Here is a 22,252-nt window from a genome sequence, read left to right on the forward strand (position 1 = left end):
AGTTCCTGGGCTTTCAAGGACTAAATAAATTAATCTCTAAGAGTTTTTTTAAATACTTGAGGCATTTTCTAAACACAACATTTGGCAGTGATAGCTCCTTCCTTGAGTTAATTCCTCAGTGACGCTTACTGGACTTTGCTTGATCAGTACATACGTGAGTCCAACTGACACTCTCTCCTAAGTGACACATGTGAAAGACTCTTCTAAGTTGTAGAACACAAGTCCTTTAGCTCTTGCTAAGTATCTTCCACAAAGCAGCAGCCACTCAGACCCCAGGGGAATGACAGCAGGAAGTCTTGGAGAAGCTGAACATACACAGACCTGAACTAAAGTGTCTCCAGTGTGCTCATTTCATTTACATCTCATTCATTATGGAAACGAGGTGTGAAAGTAGTTTCTAGAGCTACTTAGTGCAGGCTGCACATCAATTTAATACCTATTCTGGTTTTTCAAGTCATTTACCTCCATAGAACTCTTGTTTCAAGCCAATTATTTAGCTGCATTGTTCAGACTTTGAATTCACTGGTGTATTAACGCAGCTCGGTCTAAACCAGTGTGTATTTAAGACTGCTGAAGGGGAAGCCTTTAAAATGAAAGAAGACAATAAAGAACCAGCTTACCTGATTTATAGGACCATCAAGATTCTACTCATTGTATTTATGCATGAAGTGTCTAAAAAAAGCCAAACTGCATCAAACACATTTTCTTTTGTTAATATGCCTGTATCAGTCTAGCTACTCACACGAAGAGACTCAAACATGAAAATAAGGAGGCAAATGGGGAAAAAAAAGGTAATTAATAACACTCACAGGAGACTGCTTGCTATCAGCCAGGCTTTTTATCAGGCTTAAGAGAGTGCCAATGGGAGCCACAGCTGCAAAATGTTATGTGTATGCAGCATCTAAACGCCATCACTTCTTTTATGATGGGAAACAGAATTTAGCACCCTTCATTTGCCAAATGGGATTCTCATCTCATTGTCTGAAACACAAGCTTTCCCCCTTGAGATGCTCCATGGTGCAGAAGCTCTCATTAAAAACCTGTGCCCTGTGCTGTGAGAAAAGTGAATATACACAAACACCTCCCCCAACAGACAGATAGATAGATAGATACAAGTATCTCTACAGGAAGTTGATTTATTCTGCTATTAGCAGATTAGTTAAGAGTATTTGCTTGCATAGAGATGGTCACAATTCACTCTGGCTTCTCCTTGAGCAGAGCTCAGGATCCTGCCCAGTGACAGCGATACATTAAAGTGTGGGTGTGGGAGTGATGTCCCTTTCTGGTTTTGCCATAGATTTCCTATGTTACTTTGGGCAAATCACTTAACCTTGATGTTCTCCATGTCAAAAAGGAATCCACCTTGCTCAGAGCACTTTGAGATCTATGGACACAGAGCACTCTAAATGCTAGGTATTATTTATAGTATTGCTCTATGGACAATAGCAAGCTACAGCTGTTAGAGACAGCAGGGACCTCTAAGCAAGCAAAAAGGCATAAATCTGAATGTCAGTATCCTTAGCATTGTAGCTGACGGCTGTTTTGTCCTAGGAGAACATTTCAGTGGTTTGTGCTACCAGATGAACTTGCTGTTAGTTCTTCATGTTCCCCAGAGGCAGCTAACGCAGAAATCTGGATTTACCATAGCAGCTCACTGGTAAAGCAATTCTGACAGCCTGCTCCCAGTGTGGCTTGTACCTGCTCTTTCCGAAGGAGAAAGATTGGCTGTGCAGTGACGCTTTCGCAAGGCAACCTTGCATGCATGCACGCATCTGATCTGCACAGACTGCTAGCTGAGATTTGGCCACTTTCACCCTGACCTCCACATTACTAAAGGTAAATCTCTGTGGACACAATGTAGTGATATGTAAAAAGCACCCAAAATAGCTCCAGAATTGCAGGCAAGGCTGTGGGCTAGAACACTGCTGAACCTGCTGGGAGGCTGCAGTGCTTTCTTACGGCACCAAGGCTGCTTCCCTCACCTGAGCGCTCATCCAGAGCTAGTCTGCACCCTGCACTGTGCTGTGCTGTCCTCACTGTTGCACTTTGTCCTTGACCTTGCATACGACTGAGTAATCCAGGCCTTGATGAGAGGTGCTGAAAGAAAGCAAAGACAATCTGATGTGCATATATTGATCTCCAAAGTTTGGGCACATTTGCCCTATTTAAACCAACTTACTCTCTTAAAATTGTCTTCAAAGGCATTTAGCCAAATGTGAATCTTCCTAATAGCACCAAAATCAGAAACTCACATATCAGGTTTTCAGGCCAGAAATATGCATGTGGATGTATTTGCAAATAGTTTCAAATCTTGGAAGCGTGACTTAGTGCAAATAAATTTGTAGCATAACATGTTGTTGATGTTATATCTTCTCCTCCCAACACTGCACAATGTAATACTTTGCGATGAGATTGCGCCAAGAGCCTTAATTCACCGTTTCATCAAAGGACAAGTCTCCATATTGCTGCCAGTCGCTTTTAGGGTAAACGTTCTGACAGTGAAAGGAAAGAGATGTTCAGAGTAGGAGAAAAGATGAAGCCACTAAAATGCAAATTTTATTCACAGTTGGCATGTTTATAAATATATATTACATTCTTACAATCTACAGTACATTCTAAATATAGAGGGATTCAATCTAAGTGTTTGTGGGAGGGCGGGTGTGTATTAAACTGAGCAACCTAGATTGAGTGACAGAAAGAGACTTAATAATAAAAGGAGGGCAAGGACTCACTCTGGAAAGGAAAACTGGAAATACAAGCTGCATTTTGGTTAGTGCTTTGGCACTTTGCCACCGATCATTGGAGACTGCTTTTGGACCTCACAAAAAATGTCACAGTTTTAGGGCTGGAGGGCACATCGGATTCAAAGGGTAATCACTGAAATCCTACCATATGTACATCCTTATCAGAGGAAAACAAAAGATAATCATCACCTCTGGGAAAAACAAATGTTATCTTCCGAGTTTAGCTGTTCAGGTTTCAACACTGAATGTGCAGCACTTCCCTGTGACCCGTGAGTGCCCTCTAAACGTGCTGAGCAGAGGTCTAAAGAAGCATGAGCAGAAGGAACTGAACAACCTGACCTCTCCCAGGGAATGGATTGGACAAAGAGGCGGTTGCTGTTGGTGTCTGAGTTCAGCACAAGTTACACTTACCCAGGAGAGAGTGGCCAACTTTGGTAAATGACAGCATGTAAAGCAAGTACCAGTGTGGTACCAACAGTGTCTGTGCTTGGCAAGAACACACCGTGGAGAGCGAGTGCGCATGGAAGGGAAGGACAAAACCACACGCTTCCAAAGTTGACTGATACTAGTAAGTGCCCTCAGGATACCAGATGGGGAAGCACTCCAGGGAAATGGCTGGGAATACAAAATTGATACAGGACAATCAAATAAAAGTGGGCTTTTAAAAATAGCTTGTTCTCTCAAACTTTCCAAAACAGACTTTCCTTTATATGAGTGATATTCTCAGTATAGATTAGATCTTCTCCTATTTTACAAATTAAGAAATATTGAAAATTGGCTGGCAAAGTTTATTACCTTGGCATCTACTTAAAAAGAGAGTTTCAGTTTTAATTGTATATGTGTGTCCATTCTCAGTGCTTGGGAGGCAAACATGCTGATTTGTAAACAGCCCAGTTACTCCTTTTTCCTCTCCAAATTCTTTGGAAACTCGTGACTTTTCAGCTGTGGGAGCTGCTTTGCTCACACTGTTGGTTTTTGTCAGTTTTAAATTAATGTTCTTGGATGGATATTCTCTGCACATGGCTTGAATGACATGCTCTCTTTGTGGATTTATTTATTCTGAGACCAATTTTTTTCTTTTAACCAAAGCTTGCAATATTGAACAGTAGAGCTCTGTGAACTTTGTAATATCCGAACTGCACTGGAGTTTGTTATATTTATTGATTACTTGGGAAAGCTCAGAGAATGAGACCATATTGTTTTGCTAAGTTTTTTTTCATGTTACCATGCATCAAAAACCACACACATCTCTCACTTCCATCTCTGAGCACAGAGAAGACTTGAATTTTAAGAGCTGTCCAGGATCTCTGCTCTCCCAGCTGCTTTTGGGTGGCTTCTTGGGGCTCCATTGAGTTATTATCCACCAGCTGATTCTTGTTATCAATACAACATTTTGCCCCACTACCCAAAATTAAAGGCAGAAGGTGAGTGAAAAACAAATGAACAAACAAACCAAACAAAAAAGTCTTTTGTGTTTCATTACACATTCTCATGTAACCTCTCCATATAGTTTTTAAGTTCTTTGCATTCCCCCAGGTCCATATCCTGGCAGACCCATTTAATGTCATCCTCACTACTCATCAAGATTGAGTTGACAGTTGGACACCCATCATCAGAGGAGATGGTGGTAAAGGTGGTGAATTTAACCCGTTTCCTCTTAGAGGTAGGAGAAGTAGTTGGTTCACTTTTCTGTTCTTTCCCTTCGGTGAATGTGGACTCAGTAGATCTGAAAGATTGTCCATTAATATTTTTGGTGGCATTTGTGTTGAGGAGATATTTGCTCTCTTCATAGTCCACTCCTCTGTCAATGGCTGTAATATGTTCATCTTGTTGGCATGAGAAATTTATGTGATTCTCCAGAAGTTCTGTCCTGTTGCTTAGCCCAACCCAGTCATGAGAGTGGCTCATGCCTTCTTGCTCTTCAAAGGGAACTTGTTTGTTTCTGTACTTCAAAGCAAAAGTGACACAATTGATAAGGAAGACCAGAATTGCCAGGCAAAAGACTCCCAGAAGAGCATACATTCCTATCTCCAGATCACTGAGTCCCCTAGGGGTCTGGACTAGGTCATTCTCTTCCAAGTCTCCATTGTTCCTTGGCAGATCCACCTGTGCAGGGAAGCTCGTGAAATCTATTGGGATGTTCTGCAGATGACTGTCATCATCCAGGAGGCTTTCTCTGTCTTCTTTTTTGCTTAAAATAGACCTCTGAGTAGTGGTTCCTTTGCCTTGCTCATGGCCCATTGAGGAGCTGTAATACTGGCCATCTAGTCCAGATCTTTCCTGCAAAGTGGTTTTCTGACGCCGGTCACTGGCATGATTTTCTAGGTGGACACCAGCACCCCTGCGTTTACTGTCACTGATGTTAGGGTTGGCATCACTCTGCCCAAACTTGACTTTAATGCTACCACTTCCAACAGCTAGGATGCTCTTTCTTTTGGATTTCTGGCATGATTCACTGATCACCATCTCTACCTTCACCAGTGTCCCCTGGCCTTCTGTCTCTGCAGCAACCACAGGCCACTTGAATTTGGGGTCATGGTGAATGGAGACCACTTTCTCATCCAGAGATGTAGCTGACAAGGAGAAGTCTTTGGAGTCATAAATATCCAGGGGCATGACAGATCCATCACTGAACTGGATCCAGCAGCTGATGGCTGCTTCCTATAATATATAAAACAAATAAATGCCCACTCAGAATAAACATCAAGGGGAGTATGTTCTGTCCCAGTCTACTCCCTCCTCCTCACAAGATCCATATAACATTTATAACCAGAAAAGAAATAAAAAGGGAGAGCAATAAAATTAATATCTTGCCAAGATATGAAGAGAAATACTAGTTTAATACACTCATTGATAATAAGATTTGTTTCCCCAAAGTTGCTTAAAGGAGCTGTATCCCCTGGGCTCTGCAGAATCTACTTCAGCACCATAATAAATTGCATGTCAGAAAGCATTACCAGTGACTGAGATCATTTGCTGTTGTATATTTAAATGAAAAAAAAAATTACATTATTTCTAAACTGCTTAAAATACAACGTCTCCTCTTGTTACGCACAACACATGTTAAAAAATACCTAATATAGCAGTAGGTCCATACATGGCTCCATACCTTCAGTCCTTGATTTTTGTCTCTCAGATTAAATAAACTTTTTGTACAGGCAGAGGAAACCAATCAGTTGCTTCTTTAGGAAATGGCCAGGGTAATTTTCATGCTTGTTAGCAATTAAAAGCAAGACAATAATGAAGTTTAATCTTGTGTCACAGCAATGCAGATTGTATACTTCAGAGTGCATGGACATTTATTGAATGTAAATGGGTCAGACCTGAGTACTAATTCTGTACTTGCACATGTGTAATGGTGCAGCATTCCTGGGAACCTTGACTTTTGGCTTCTGACTTGAAACATTTTAAAGTATTCTTAGATTTCAGAAAACATGTGCTCACCCATTTCTGAAAATCAGGTCCCCTAAGGAGTCTCAAATGGCTATCAAAAATTGTCATGCCATTGAAAAAATCTTGGAATTCACACATAAATAAATTACAGATGAAATTCAGATTGCTCTCCTGGAATCTAATCCCTGCTTTTGATGGCCTGACTTGCTCTGTTTTGGCTGGGATATTTGCACCTGGAGAATCTATACCAGAAAGACTCCTGGCTTGATGTCTAAAATTCTTTGGTGTCTAAAACGACATGAGCTCTTGTCTGGTAAGACTTGGGATCATCGTGCTCTGAGAGAGAGCCTGACAGACAGACAAACACGCAACCAAAAGATTAATAACTGTACTTGCTGAAAGCATGATTATAAAAGTCTTGTTTCTTTAAAGAAGCAGTTTTTCAAACAGATGGTATTTACATTCTAACTCAACATATATAGAGAGAATAAATATTTAACATTATCTTTTGAATTGTTTCTAAGCACACAGTCATTCACCTGTTCAGTTCACAGAGAATAAGCCTTTTGGGATTGTATCATGCATAAGCTACTGGCCTGATTCTGAAATCCTTACAGCCATAAAGATCCCTGTGCTACAATAGGAGATTTGCTTCTGTCTCTATTTCAGGACAGAGCCCTAAGACTTTGCTGACACTGTCACAAATCCCAGCTTTGTGTTCATTAATCTTTGGATGATTCTTGAAGGCCACATAGAATTTATGTCATCAACTCTCATCCTCCCACTGTGTTGCTTAAACCAGCATAATCATTTAATAATTTTGCATTGCTTTGCTTATAGGGATTGTGCTCTGAAAATCGTGTACTAAGCAATGGAAGGAATCAGATGCTTTTCAAAACAGTGTCAGTCCTTGAAGGGTGGAAGGTGCCCACCTTCCTCGCTGGTTTAATACCGATTCAATGCTGTTCTGACTGTATCCCTGAATCCAGAGAGGGACTCATCTAGACTCCATTTCTGGGAACTGAAATGTCAGTGCTGGGCAACACACTGGGACTAAATGCCATCAGGCCCAGCTTTTGGGCTGATTTCATGGTAGTTTGTTTAACTCTCCGTATCAGCAATGTATTAGCTCACTGGCCTTATTTCTAGCTGACTGGCATTGATTTCTTAACTCCTGGAAGACTATGGGAGCCTGATTTTTATCACCCTATAAAGACAGCAGATCTGCATTATTTCTCATCCTGCACCCCAAGAATAAGACCCTATGATGAATTAAAGCATCTCAACAGTTGGCCAGATTTGATATGTGCATGTCATGATCATTTACCTTTAAATCTCAGAACATGTTTAAGCATTAAGAGCCCAGTGCATCCTTGATGTAAGTCCTAGGCTGATGGATTTGGGTTGAAAAAAAAGTTTACGTTTCAAATGCAGACGGAAGCACAAAGACAAATATCGAGCAGGGACTGATGGGGACATGGCAAAGTCCAAAAGCCCTTGGTAAGTGTTGGCTTCCCTAAGATAGGAACTAAGAATAACAAGGGGAAAAAAATTGGTTTATGAAACCATGAATCAGGAAATGAGTCGATGCTGATTCATATTCTAGTAATGAATCAGAATGAAAGGGATGTTCCCCAACTTCTTAAAATGCTCACAGAAAGGAACGAAAGGAAGAAGAGTTTGGTATAATGCAAAACACTTTCTCATTTAAAGATGGAATTAAAGGGTTGATTTGGATACCTGTGGTGGGAGGCTGAACTTGGCAACCTAGCTGGCAATATGTCCTGTGATCTAGTAGGTGCTGGATGGGACAGAAAGGGTGTGTGTGTGTGTAAAAGGACTTCTGTTGCTTAATTATGACAGACCATTGAGTTGCATGTGTTATTCATGGGATGCAGCCATGACAGATGGGGTATGCCTGTTTGTTGACTCGGGTTTTTTAGACATAGTGCCATTTTTGTGAGATCTTTGCTTTTCCGTTAGGGCACCTGGTGGCCTTCAGAAAAAAAAGTGCCCATAAGGAAAATGTTTTACTAGCATATTTTTAATAAAAATCTGCTTGACTCCATCAGCTTGTAATGTTGGGTAGAGTAAATCAGAGGGGTGTCCTTCCACAACACAGTACCTGTGGGCAATAGTACCTGCTTTGGAGATTGGAGCAGCTCTTGTGCTACTGCTGTAGCAAAGATGGCCTTATTGCTTCCTGGACTGAGCTGCAGAGAAAGCGACAATCCAGTCACCAGCTGCACTCCCAGGTCAGTTATTGTCACCTTCTCGTCCAGAACTGTCACCGTCTTCTCAGCCAAGATAGCATCTGAAAGGGGGGACAATATCTGAAAAGAAAAATCGAAGTTAACAACAGCCATTTTGCATAGCACCAAGCAAAATAGCTACATGGAGCTACTGTAATACAGATAAGCGATATTTATGTTAATGGGCAGAATTACTGTTCGCAGACAGACACTATTAAAATATGATTAAAAAATGGCTAGTCACATTTTATAACTCTTCTGCAATAATAGGGTGCTTAGGACATCTTTTACCAACGTACTTGTAATCAGCTATGCCATTCATCACCTACAGTATGCTAATCACATTTGGTTCAAATGTATTAACTATTTGTAAACGTAATCTTTATGTGAAATGCAATTATTGTATTAATGATAGCATTTTTAGGTAGCATATATATAATGCAACCTGTAGATTTATATAAAATCCACTGAATAAATGGCATTTATTTCTATCCTATAGAAAGGCTAATGTATCACTACAATAACCACTCATGGTACTGTATACAAAATTGACAGAGAAAACTTGTTTTGGTTTTAAAAATGTGCATGGAGGTCAGTGCACTGATATATGACATCCAAATATAGTCATTAGCAAGCAAGTTGAATTTAATGATCCATATAGGGTACAGAACATTTTTGAAGCTGTTTATAAGAGGTATTTAAATATAACTTGCTCTCTGTTTTCTTCCCTTGAATTCTTCTTTACACAGTTTTATGTGCATTTGTTGGTGCTTTGTAAGTCCCAGAGCTTTGGAAAGTCATTCAGAGTACCTTTACAGATTTTGCAGAAAGTTAAAATCTCAAATCCCATTTCTCCAGCCCTGACAACCCATGTTATCGACAGGTGTGGTGGTTGTTTTCTGGTTTGACAGTTTGGGAGAGCTAAGGTTTTTTTCCTGTCCCAGTCCTTGCTAACAGGTTTTCTACTTTGTAATTCCACTGGATTAATGTCTCTCGCTTTCTTTTTTCTTTTCTTTTCTTGTGGGACCCCATTTTCTGGGCCCCTGTTTCTCTGCACAGCAGGAAGAACTGTATGTGAAAAGCTGCCAATGACATGATGTGTAGGTTTAGGTGAGTTACTCCAGAGCGGGGACACTAAGGCGCAGCCACATATACAGTGGTATTTATAGGTCATATTCTTGGCCGTATTGGCTGAAACTGATGAAGCTAAATGTGCGCCCTGGAGAACACAGCTTAGTTGTCGCCAATCAATCAGTCTCCTAACATCAGTCTGGAAGTGCCAATTATTATTATTGCTTTGTGCATATTCTGAAACATACCCTAACCTTTATATTTTGTGACATACGCCCTGAGCTTGCAAGGTGCACAGGGATTTGATCCCATGGGACTTACATTCCAGTCTCAGTTCCTCAATCAGCACTAGTTAATTTTTACTCTGCCCTTTGCTCTGTCAGTGTAGGTTTTGAGAAGACTGAGCTGTTTCACCAGCTGCATGCCTTGTGATAGCCCATATACTGGCTCCAGGTTCCAAAAAAGCCTTAGACAAAAATAATCACAAACAGCTGCCAAGTATACAGGTTGGACTAAATTGACTAAAACTGCAATCTACATTACTTTGGGGCACAAGATAAGAAGAGAAAACCATCTGTTCTGTGTCTTCCAGTCCTTGCTGCAATTCTGCTCCACTCAAAAATTCACGGCTCCAGTTTCTGTTGCTAATGCAAGAAGCTGCTGTACACCTCATCAGTACCTCAGTTCCCAAGGTGGTGGGTTAATGGAGGAAAAGGAATAAGTAATTAATTTTCCCTACCTGAATGGTCGTCATTCCAAGCTCCTGCCCAATCAAAACCTGTCCATCCTGTAGCTTAGCGATTCTCGGCTCCTCCACCTGCATGAAGTCGCTCACCAGGTCGGTAATGTCAATCTGCCAGTCAGAACCCAGTAAATAGCTCAGCTGGCTGCCGGGGTCTGAGGCTTCAGCTACAAACTGTGTGAGGACTCGCACCATCGCGTGTTGGTACTGAAGGGCACAGCCTCTTCCCTTACGTTCATCCTCTTCTTCATCATCACTGTCTCTGGCTGGTCTGGTAGGACACCAAGAACAAAAAAGTAATTTAAACTGGTGCTGGGAGAGCTTGCAACAGGCAAGCTAGTGCTGAACATAAGTCTGCAGCCTAGTTTGTCCCCCGTTGCTCTGCTGAAGCTGCTTCCTTCAGTGCATTTCTGAAATCAGTCAGGTTCGCCCACTTTTATTCTGTTTCCCTTGTTCATAACTGAGACCTCCAGGCTGTCTACATCTTCGAAACAGTTGCTAAAATCACCAACTGGCCTGCTAGCTTCGCTATCACATTGTCCCCTCCAAATAGCTCTTGTTATTTTCCATGTTAAGTCCTTACTTTCAGGACCTTTACACTTTTCTCTTTCTGGATTTTCCCATAAACTTCTTTGTGTTGCCATGGAAATCTCCCCATCTGTACCTGCATACACATCCCTTCCTGTGTGGCTTTCAGGTTGAAATCACATCTCCATCAAAATTCCCATCTGTTTGCTGTGATACTAACAGAAACGTGTTGATAAATGATGTCTTCATAGGTAGGTGGGAACTGCAAGTACCTACTTTATCAACTTGTTCTTCTGATTCTTAAAAACACTGACAACAGATACAAACAGTCCAGACCTGCCTACATCCATCCTCTGTCCTGTTATCCACATGCCACTGACCTGTGGGCACAGACAGTATCTTTAAAGCCCTAGTGTATCAGTCTCCTGACTTTGGGACACTGATCAGTGCCACTGGACCCTACAGTGATATGAAACGAGTATGTACTAATTGTGATCATTATCAATGAATAAAGTAACTGGAAGGACCTGTGAACCAGGCTGGAGACTGACCAGCCTTGCCAGAGCTGGTCCTTGTTGATGTCTTCCTGCTGACCCCATGACTGATCCTGCCTAACTTGACCAACTGGCTCTTTCTCTCTCAGTCACTGGCGCTATAAAAGGAAACAGATTTCCAGTGTAGGATCATGCAACCTGCAATTTCCATTTCCCTCTTAAGTCCAGTGCAGGAGCCTATTGAATAAATGCCTGGGTGACCTTCAAATTTGTACTGGAATTGCATTAAGGCCAAATGAGTGCATTCAGATCCACTGGCCCTGACAGGTCTTTGGCAAGTGCATAGCCCAGAATGAACATCCTCTAATGAAACCTACCTCTTACTCGAGATGATGGGGACTCTCCACCCCTTGATCTGATTTAGTTCTGTGTCAGAGACCTCTATCTGTAGCGGGAGACGAGGAACCCAGACCGTCATTTCTAAAGGAGCACTCAGATGCTGGTAAGTAAAATTAACTATGACATTCACTTTGCCTTTCATTTCCTTCCCATTGACAAAGACATAGTCACATCTGTCAGAAACCTAAAAAAAGGAGAAAGAAAAAAAATTAATGAGTCTCTTCACAAATTATAATGTACATCACATGCTGGGAAAGTGAGCGGGAGGAAGAGAAAAGATATAGGTTTAAACTAGCTCCACGTTCAGAGGACAACTAGGAATAACAAAAAAGGTGCCTGGTGTGCACTTAATAGCCTGTATAATTTGGCATCATTTTAACAGGCAGGCTTTTTCTGCTATAAACATTTCCAGTAAAATCTAAAAGAACAGCTTCTTTATGTCCTTAATTCTCACTCCAACACTAGGATAGTCCTAGTGTAATGGCACTGAAAGACGATTCTTCTCCTCTGCCCAAAGCTCATTCAGACTCTACTATCCTCCTCCTCTGCTTTGTGTGCAGCCTGAGTAATAACACATACCTGCTGGGAGGAACAGGTAACTGCTTGTACACAGAATTGAGTAGGGGACAAATTGGGACAAAGGGTTCTTCAGGAGTCCCATTACAGATGCCAGGGCATGGGGTGGTAACATCAGCTAAAAACTAATCATGGGGAAGAGCTCACTGATGCCCAGCAGTGTTTATTGGGGCCAAACAGCTTCATCTCTGCTGCAAGCCTGACAAAGGTCTTACACAATGTTCTGCTCAAGCTAGTCCTGATGTCACTTTATTTATTACCTGCAACTCTGGACATCAATATTGCTCAGAGTTACTAAATCTCACTCAAGCGATTTAGCAGCTATTGCAAGGATCTAGGTGAGCTGACAGGACCTGTTCATTACAGCTAGTTTAAATATATGAGTAAATGTACACGTCAAATAATTTATTAACTACCACTTTACCATGCTGATGATCTGAAGGAATGATCTATTAAAACCCTGAACTCTTTTCACAATCCATTACCAGCCAGACCTTCTATTTCATTCTGTAGATGTATTTAATATTTCTGACTCCAGAATGCATAGTCTCATCCTTATCTGAATTTAATGCCATTTTCTACTTTTCTGTTTAAATGCTAAATGAATTTAAATCATATTTAAACACCATCAGCTTTTGTAGGATAATTTGCATTCCTAATATTATTATCTTTAAACAACAACAACTCCCCTTACAGACAGATCCATAGCAAATCCATTTCCACTCTTGCTTGTCTGAGCCTAGGTCATGTACCAAAAAAGGTTATCATAACTCTTGCAATGCCGGTCTTCCAAGCAATGTCTGTTTTAAGGTCAAAATCTTATAGTTGGCATTGGTTTCAGCAGGAAAATACAGAGTTTATTTAGAGGCAGAATTATGTTTTTCAGGATATTCTCATGTTAGCATGTTTTACACTAGCTCTTACCGGCTCCTGTCAGGATCCAGTCCTGTTGTGCTGCACAGCAAGAAAACCTGGTTGTTGTCCAAAGAGCCTCAAAGCATGGGAGTATGCCTAGAGTCACAGAAGCACTAAGGTTGGAAAAAACCTCTAAGATCATCGCAATTCAAGGGAAGGCCCTCGCAGCAGGCAGCTGAGCACAGACGAGCCCTGGCTCCGGCTGGGACCTGTGTCGCTAAGGCAATACCCACTTCATCACAATGCTGATCCAAGCTGGCCTGAGCGGAGGAAGAGGAGAGAGACTCTACAAAACTCTGGAAGAAGCTTCATGTGAGCCTGCAGAAATGGCTATAGGGAAGGCTGGAGGCATAAGCACATTCCCCTTCTGGGAACAGCATGTCTGGGCAGCAGCAAGAGAGCAGACGTTCTTCTTGCATCTTTGCAGAAGGCTCACTAATGTACGCATGACATTTTCAGCGTAAGAACTACATTGTACTTCCTACCTGCTACGTCTAATAGCCTGTCTGACAGACGGGAAGGCAGAAGACCTTCAGGCAGTGCCTGGTACCTCTGCTCCTTCTCCCACCCCATGGGGTACCTTGCTTCCATAACTGGAATTTGTCTATTCCTTGCTGGCACTGCACTTACCCCTGTTGCCTTTTTGTATTTTAAGTGCTGTTCTCAAACCAAACAACTCTCCCATGTGCTAAGAAGCTCTGTCTGCTGCTTTCCACCTTTCCTCTTTTCCCTGGGATGCCAGTGAGAAGAAAAACAGGGCAGTCTCAAAGTGCTGATTTCCACCTGAAAGGCAACAGATCAAAGCTGAAGACAAAGTGGCCCCAAGGAAAACATTCAGCCTGGGAGCTGATTGCCCTGAGGTCCTTCACTTGTCTTTATGCTCTGCAGGCTGGACCACACAAGTGAACGGTCTGAAGACAAGGATTTTCATTAGTAGGGCATGGGGCCAGGTAACAGCTTTCAGTGTGACTTTCTCACCACCTCTGCTTCCAGCTAGCAACACCTCATATTTGTGAATCTTAGATAATTAACACGTTAACGATTAAATGTCCCCATGAGTGATCAACGTAGGACTGAAACCATTTCCTAGTGATCCAAGGTAACAGGTAAACATCTGTACTTTGCAGCGCAGAACTCGGAGTCGAGGGATGTTTCCAAACCACTGCAGTGTCCTCTGCAGAGCAGAGCGCTGAGCCCCGGGAGCCCTGCTCCCCAGCAGACCTCTCCTGTCCCCCCTGCATGTCCTCCGCTCTGCACTTGCAACAGGGCTTCTAGCAGGGGACCCTGCCGAACATCCTTCCACTGAGGTAAGGCTTCGCTGCCTGAGCAGTGGCTTTTGAAGCACACCTAGGTAGCACAGGTGGGATTTTGCTGTTGTTTTTATTAGTTTGCGTGCATGTGAAAAGCAGTTCAGCACGCAGGGATGGGAGCAAGCCTGAGACTAGAGGTAACTGCTGAATTACGCTAGTAAAAGATGGGAGCCAGCCTCTCGGATTTTAAATTCATTAATGCTCAAGCAATAGCAAGAGAAAGAAAATTTGGCAGCCAAACAGACTTCAGTTCCAACTTTATTGGGGGTTATTACAGAAAGGGAGTGTTAAAAAAAGAATCCAACCCTAAAAACCTATTGTATGAATGATTAAATAAATACCACAACCTTGTGCTTTCAAGATTATGATTTATAAAACAAACGGATGGTCTGGAAAAGAATGACTAGGCTTGGGATACCCGCTTTCTCCTGTTTCCCTTTCTGTAAGTGAGGATGACAACAACTATGAGCTCTTTGAGTTCCCAGCCAGCCCTTCACTGTTTGAATGAATAAGCAGCACTGTTCTGCTGCAGTTTGCATGCAGTCCTAACAGAGCAACATCAAAACACGGTGCAAAGTACAGTACGTTTTCATAAATCAGGCCAGGACATTCAGAAACAGGTCATCAATAGAAAGGAAGATTAGCCAAGCCCGTGTTACTGCAGACACATCCGAACCATTCATCTTCCAGCACAAGAGATAGACTAAAGAGATGCAGAGGAAGAAGAAAAATCGAGCTTCTCTGTCTCTTTTGAGATTGAGTTTTCTAAGCTGTTTGTTAGAAATGAGTGATTGTTTTGTGAAATGAGTTTGATGGGACTCATCTGAGCCTCTGCAGGACAAATATGCACGTGAGCAAAGACCCATCAAGTGCAGCTCAGTGGCTGGCAGCCTGTGGGCAGTCCCCGCAGCCGACACAGGCAGAGGGAGCGACCGGGTCCCCCCTTGCACGGCGTCTCCACAGTAATGTTGATGGGGGCAGCACCGAGGAGCTGCTGCTGCCGCTGCCTTTTCTGAACCCGCATGTTTCCTTTTCAACCTGTAATGGATTTCAATTCCTCAGTCTGTCAAGCAGCTCCTTTTCTTTAGCATTAATTCATACAAATAGCCTTTAACTACCAACCCTCCTTCCTGTACTACAGTTCTTGCTTTACACGCCTCGCCACACACAGCAGAAACGGCCACAGTTCAAGTTTATTAATGCGTGAATGGAGCGACCGCACGTACCCTCGGCTACGTGTGCGTGCACGCGCGAACGCAAGAGCGGGTCTGCACTAAATCAACAAACAGCTTCCCGACAGTTACTTAGGAAGGGAATTAGGAGGTTGCAAAAGCTTTGTCCCAAACCAGACAGATTTCAGAAAACTGTTAAAGACATTATAAAATGCAATAGGAGCTACAAAGGGGCTGGAGCAAGGTGGGTGATTTGCAGGGAAACCAATCTGCTTTCTTTACAAAATCTGGGGACTCCCACCCATATCTCCTTTTCCTTTCCTCCTGCCTTTGAGTTTTGATATCTCAGGGACTCCAGTTTTCAGTAAAGGTGACAAGGGCTCAAGAGAGAAAGAGTACTTTTTCTTTTACTGCTGGAATACATCCCTCCTTGTTGTGGCTGCTATAATTCAAGGACATTATAATGCCATTAAACCCCTCTGGTGCTGTGCTCCCTTGCTAAAGCCTTTCTGGGCTTTGTGTCACAGGAGCTTTTCACACAACTACGCTGAGCTGCCTTCCATTAATTAAGGAAGGCTGTACTTCGTGCTCACAAGATACTCCAGAAATTCTCTCGATACAGAGGACTTTTATCTCTTGAGGCAACTGGGGTTTGAATGGCTTTTTTGGACACAAACTTGGTAGGTTATAAAAGTGCTTTGGGTTTCATTTGGCTCCTGCAGCTCCACCTCTTTTTCTTACATCAGTGAACAACTAAGACAGCTTCCTTGGAGCCACACGCACGTCTCTAATCTCCATGCGCCGAGGCAGGAGAGGCCAGAGGTCCCTTATTGCCAGCACAGCACAGAATTAGGAATTAGATTTCTAAGTGCACCATGTACATACCAAACACGGGGCTTCTGGCAAGCTGGATGTTGAGTTCAGCCATCAGCGCTACAAAATGTGCAGAGTGGAACATTTCAAATGTGCTCAGCATTGCATTTGATTCAACCCCCCACTCCTATTGGCAGAAATGGGAATAGAGTTAAGTCCTACCACAGAATTCTTGCTGCAGATATGCATTCCTCAGCCCCCTGTGCAGCTCTGTACAGTGGGTACCCCAGAGCTGTGCCCAAAATTCAGCTGGTAGCATTGCAAGTGTGGAAGTCATGCTGCTGTGTCACTTGAACACAGAACTGTTTCCCTGGCAAACAAATATCGACCAGAAAAGGAGGGGGATATTGATGGTCCAAGGCACTTTCTTTTATGTTTACTTAAAAGGCCTGCTTGTGTTATTTGAAAATAAAAGAAAAGAACTCAGCACTCTCCTTCAAAACACCCCATATTCTGTATGCTCTTCAGGTGTGATCACAAGCAAGGGAAATCAGTTTTTATTAATTTCGCTTATTTTATGTCACAGTTTGCAAGCCTCTCTGTAGAATAAAACACTAAACCATTTGAAGGACTTCAGCCAGCCTGGGAAAAAAATGGAAAGAAGCAATAAGTCTCCTCACAAAACACACGTGATCCCTATCGCACTGAGCTCCTGCATCCAGTTCTCCAGTGAAAATTCTTCCCATCCCTTTCTTATATGGATTTTACTGCTTTTCCCATTAGCCTTTTGCAGAAGCTGTCTACGGTAGATACAAATCTACCGTCTGACTATTCCTTTGGTCCCATAAACTCCATGCTAGGTTTGGGTTGAATAGAATCCAAAGATCGAATGGGAGGGAAAGCAAATGTACATCATTACTCCCAGAAGAGGTACCCAGCATTTCACTGTTAGCCCTCAGAAGTAGCTGTAACAGTCTTTACCCACGTCATTATCATTATTAAATTCCCATGGGATAACAGTAAAACCTTCACAGGAAACTGCTTTTCTGCTACAGTAATTCTGTTGGAACTCTTACAAAGTCACAGCTGATAAGTCTTTGAAAATAAGACGTACCTAGAGCAGTTCTGGTTTAGACATTTCAGGGGTGGCCAATTAGGAAAGTAAGTCTCTGAAATTTCCACATAAAATCCGTATTTTGGAAACACTCTGGGACACTGTCCCCATCCATGCTTCTGTAAGTGATCCTTCCCCCCTACAAGCACTCCTTGTTTATAACATGCACTTCAAACACAGCCCTGCCACCTTGGCAAGCTCACGGGATCTCTTCTGATTTAGCGCTGCGCACATTTTCCTTGGTCTGCCAGCATAAATGGCGATATTTAGTAACGTAAGTTATGTTAATGAGTCCTGTCTAAATCATTGCTGTCAGAAGAAGAATGGGGGAGTCTCTTATAACCATTAAAAATGAATGAGGAGGGAAATAAATAAGCAAAAGCAGCTCATTTGAGCTACAAAAGACTCCAGAACACAAGCTGTGTACCACGGTACAAAAGGATGAGGCCATTATTAGCTCTATAAGTCACTTAGAGATGGCTCAGGGGAGGCGGAGTCACCTTTAATCACCCGCGCTTACGCCGCGGTGCCGGGGCGAGATTCGTTACTGCGATAGTTGAATCCAGCCTGGCACCATGCAAGGCAGAGACAACTGACGACTGCGAAGCAGCAGCACAGGGGTAGGTCAGCCCTGCGCCCACTGTGTGTCTGGAGAAGGGACCTGTCCTAGCCTGGGATTCTGTGAGGCCCCTGAGGGTAAGAAATGAGTGTCCTCAGGTCTGATGGCAGCAGCAGATCTGTTAACCACCCTGGATGCTGCTGGAATTAGGAACAACCACTGAACAGCTGCTCTTGAGGAATAATTAAAGCACCTCCTGTGTTGCAAAGAAGAGCAGGATTTTATTTTTCCCAGAAAGAAACAGTTTAGGGATGCTCTTGCTGTTCCTCAGTTACTCCGTGACTCGCACGTTCAGCAGGATTAATGTCCCAAGCCAGGCTGCTCTACACTGCCTAAAGAAGAATGACTTGGCTTGAACCCTAGCGACTGGATTCCAGACAGATTTTAAATCTAGCATCACCTTGACAGGTTTCCCCATTTGTGAGGATTTACACGGCATAAAGTCTTCTTAATTTTAAATATTTTGAATTTTCACTGAGAGTATTGAAATATCTGCCAAAACCTGAAAATACCCTTTTAAAGTTGGTAAATAATGAGCTGTGTTCACAAGGCTTCATACCTTGTCATTCCTTTATGTCTGGTTCTCCGCTCTGTGCAGTAAGGTTGTGCCTTTTTTAGAGGAGGTGTCAAGTGACCCATCTGAACTCTGCAGATTCAGAAAAACCAGAGGGTGCTCTGAACTTTGAAGGTCCACACGTTCAAAGCGTCCTCACTTTTCTGCAGTGGCTTTCCTATTGCAGCATGACACCAAAAAGCACTGCAATCCACAACTCTATCTGCTTTTTTACACAAGCACCTTCCCTAGTTTCTAAGGGTCTTAAGAACTTGTTTCCTGCCAGGCATTTCGATAGTGTCATGATGGAAGCACACCTAGCACTGCTCCAGAGGTAGTTCAGCAATAAATAGATATTAGCAGAGATCTGTGCGAATGAAGAATATTTTCTACTGCACTAATCCACCTGAAGCACGTTATAGAGCATATTGATTAAGAGAACTCTGATACCAGTTAATTTCTAAAAAAATTTTTAGTTTGTTCTATAGCTTTGTGGCAAATATCAATATATTGTCCTCAGCAAAATATACCTGAGTGAAATATGCAATGGCACATTTTAAAAGGACTTACAATTCTGGACAAACATCCAGCTCTAGCTGCAAGTTTAATACTTCTTTTGTGAATGTTATGGATCTGACACAAAGTTTGCAGTGTGTTGGTGTAACTAACTGAAAAGCCTCCTCATTAAAAGTCTCTCCTCAGGAATCTCCTTTTGGTTTTTTAAATCAAGATTTGACGTATAAGATTTTGGTGGATTTTTCCCTTCAATGTTGCTCTTGCACCCATTTTCTCTACTAGGAACAGTCAAATTTATCTCTGTGCGGTGGATTTGCACGCAACCTATATATTTTTCAAGGAGGGAGTGAGAGAAGAGCAGGTGACACACAGACACTTGCAGACACGTTACGCAGCCCCCCTACACATCATCCTCACCCGTGATTCAGTACCTGCCCAAGGGCCACCTGCACTCTGTAAAGAGCTGCTTCCTTGTCCCCGCTGAGCCACTGTGCTCGGGACAGCCAGGAGCCACCTGAGGGTGATGTGCTCCCGGTGTTGAGCAGCTCCTTTCCCACTGGGCTGGCAGTAGAGCTGCCTGGAGGATGGATGCTTCATTTCAGGAGGGCTTTGAAGACACCTACTTTTGGTTTCATTTTTGGGTCACGAAATTCGGTTTCTTTTCAATTTCAAATGATTAAAATTATGTAAAAATACTGTAACACCAAGGAAAAAGTTATTTTAAAATGAAAAATCAAAACATGTCATTTTGGAACTGTCAAAACAAGATGTCTCTGACACAACGGGAACCTGCTAGCATTCTTTTCTTCCTTTTTTTGTCAGAGATGAAATTCCAGGGAAATTAGCACAATTTCATGAAGCTGTTTTACAGAACTACAAATTCTGATGGAATATATTCTGTCAAATTTTCCCCGCTAAACTGTAATCAGATTAACTGGGGCCACAAATCAAACCAAAACCATCACAATGACACTCTGCTCAATTAAAATCCTATCACATGAAATCTGGAGTATCGTTATCACCGTACTATTCTCATTTGCAGGAAGGAAAGTGAAGGCACAGAGCAACCTTTCCAAAAGTCTGGGATTAATTCCCAACTCCATCACACACTTATTTGATGACTGTGTGTAATTTATTGAGATCCATACTCTCAAAGATATTGCAGTGTTAACTCCCACTGAACTCAAGGGGAGCTTGGTGGCTAAATCTCTTTAGAGTCTGGGCTTTAATCTCCCTTTCATGTATTCGTAAAATGAGGATACTATCCCCTTGTTTTACAGAGATTTTGCAAAGCTTAATCTATAAGAAACAAGAAAGAGCTCAGGTGCTAGGGTTACACAAGTACATCTTCCTGTTGCTTAAAATTTATCTGCAGTTAGAGGACAGTCCTCCACTTTTTCCACTCGCACCAGGAAACAGCAGTCGATCACAGCCGCACCGAGGGCACGAGACAGTTCTGTGGGACGTGGCGTAGGGGAAAACCGTGTCCCGGGCAAGCAGGCAATGCAAAGAGAAATCAAACGGCTTCATTCACTCCTGCTGTTCTCCACTCCCTTTGCTGCTATGGGCATCCCTCATTTGCTGTTGGCTAGGCTGCAATTCCTGCTTTCCAGCTGGAAAAGGAAGGTGGTGACTTCCTGCCCACCTGCTGCTCTTGATACTCAGCGAGCAGCGATCCTGCCAGCACAGGGTAAGCAGAAGAATGAGACGGTTTCGGTGTCTGCTCCGCTAAATCGGCAGGACACGGCAATGTCAGCACTGTCACGTAGGAGAGCTTTAGACAGGCAAGTACTGTCTGACGACTAGGCAGAGAGCTGCTGGCCTCAACCCACCACCTTGTGCTTTAGATTTTAGAAGCTACAACTGTTTGTAATGAATGTGACAACACTTTCTTGCCTATGTTAATTAAGTTACATCTTCCCGTTTCTCTCTTGATCTGAAAACCACATGCACACTGTATCACTCACTGCAGTCATCCAAGTAAAGTGGGAGAATAATGATGAACACATCCAGTACATCAGGATTTTTATTACTAAACTGAGAATTGAGTTTCTCCCCTCCTTCCAGTAAAGCTTAAAGAGGAGTAATGGCAATAGAACAACTTTGCTTCATGCTCACGAAAAGAAAGGAGACAAACAGGCTGCTTGTTTGTCTCCAGATAATAAATACCTGACTTCGAGGTGAAGCAGAGCCAAGGAAGAATGTGACAAACTGGATGGACTAAACGCGGAAACAAAACTGCGCTGTAAAGGGGACGGTCAGCCTTCCAGATTTGTCAGATCCAGTCAGTGAAGCGATGCTGGGGAGAGGAAGGTAATCGAGACGCACATAGCCTTGAAACAGCCTGTTCTCCGGGCTGCTCATACTGCATGTGAGACACCCCCCTTTGGGGGCAGCCGAGAGGAAAACGGGCAGAACCACGTGCAGTACGGACCTGACCGAATATACAGGAAGGCAAAGTATTTCAAATAAGTCCTATGTTCTCCCAGGGCAGCCGAAGGACCTTAGGAGATGCTGAATCTCCCCAAATGCAAACAGGGCTGGCGAAGGAGCCCTGCCAGTGGTGGTGCGGAGCAGTCCCCCCGCTGCCTGGCTCTCCCAGCGCGCTGGGGCTGCAGGGCTCCCGACAGCACAGCGACGCATTGATTTCACACCCAGGCTGTGAAACTAAACAACTGGCAGCATTAACCTCCAGTCAGTAACTTTGATTTTGTCTATAATTATCATGACAGTAAAACTAGGTGTGCAAAGCACCTAATTGTCATATCCAGCATACTTCATACTTCACCTGTCTATAGGAAACTCAAATCTCTGCCAACTCTTTTCTATTCCACAGGTTATCCAGCACGCAATTCAGCTGAAGGCATCCATTTTTTTTCACTGTATTTCTTTCATTCACAAATGGCCAAAAATATTTCTATTGGCTACTACAACACTTATTGATTTTATACTGCTTTGTACTATATTAAGCAACAAATCTATATTTGGATGAATTTGCCAGGTATGTGATTTATGCCCTCATATGCTGACCACAGAAAGTG

General features: G+C 42.8%; 1 protein-coding gene across 1 annotated transcript in view; it reads right to left on the reverse strand.

The window, feature by feature from the left end:
• Positions 1-4,223: 4,223 nt before the first annotated feature.
• TMEM132D (transmembrane protein 132D) overlaps positions 4,224-22,252 on the reverse strand; it is a gene marked incomplete at both ends in the record, with an annotated part of 259,935 nt that continues 241,906 nt past the window's right edge. The window contains 4 exons of the mRNA XM_082007930.1: positions 4,224-5,405; positions 8,279-8,470; positions 10,200-10,473; positions 11,602-11,807. Of these exons, the coding sequence (XP_081864056.1) occupies positions 4,224-5,405; positions 8,279-8,470; positions 10,200-10,473; positions 11,602-11,807 (1,854 nt within the window). The remainder of the gene's footprint in view (positions 5,406-8,278; positions 8,471-10,199; positions 10,474-11,601; positions 11,808-22,252) is intronic.

The sequence above is a fragment of the Phaethon aethereus genome (genome assembly GCF_964289735.1).
Source record: "Phaethon aethereus genome assembly, chromosome: 17".
NCBI classification, from domain to species: domain Eukaryota; kingdom Metazoa; phylum Chordata; class Aves; order Phaethontiformes; family Phaethontidae; genus Phaethon; species Phaethon aethereus.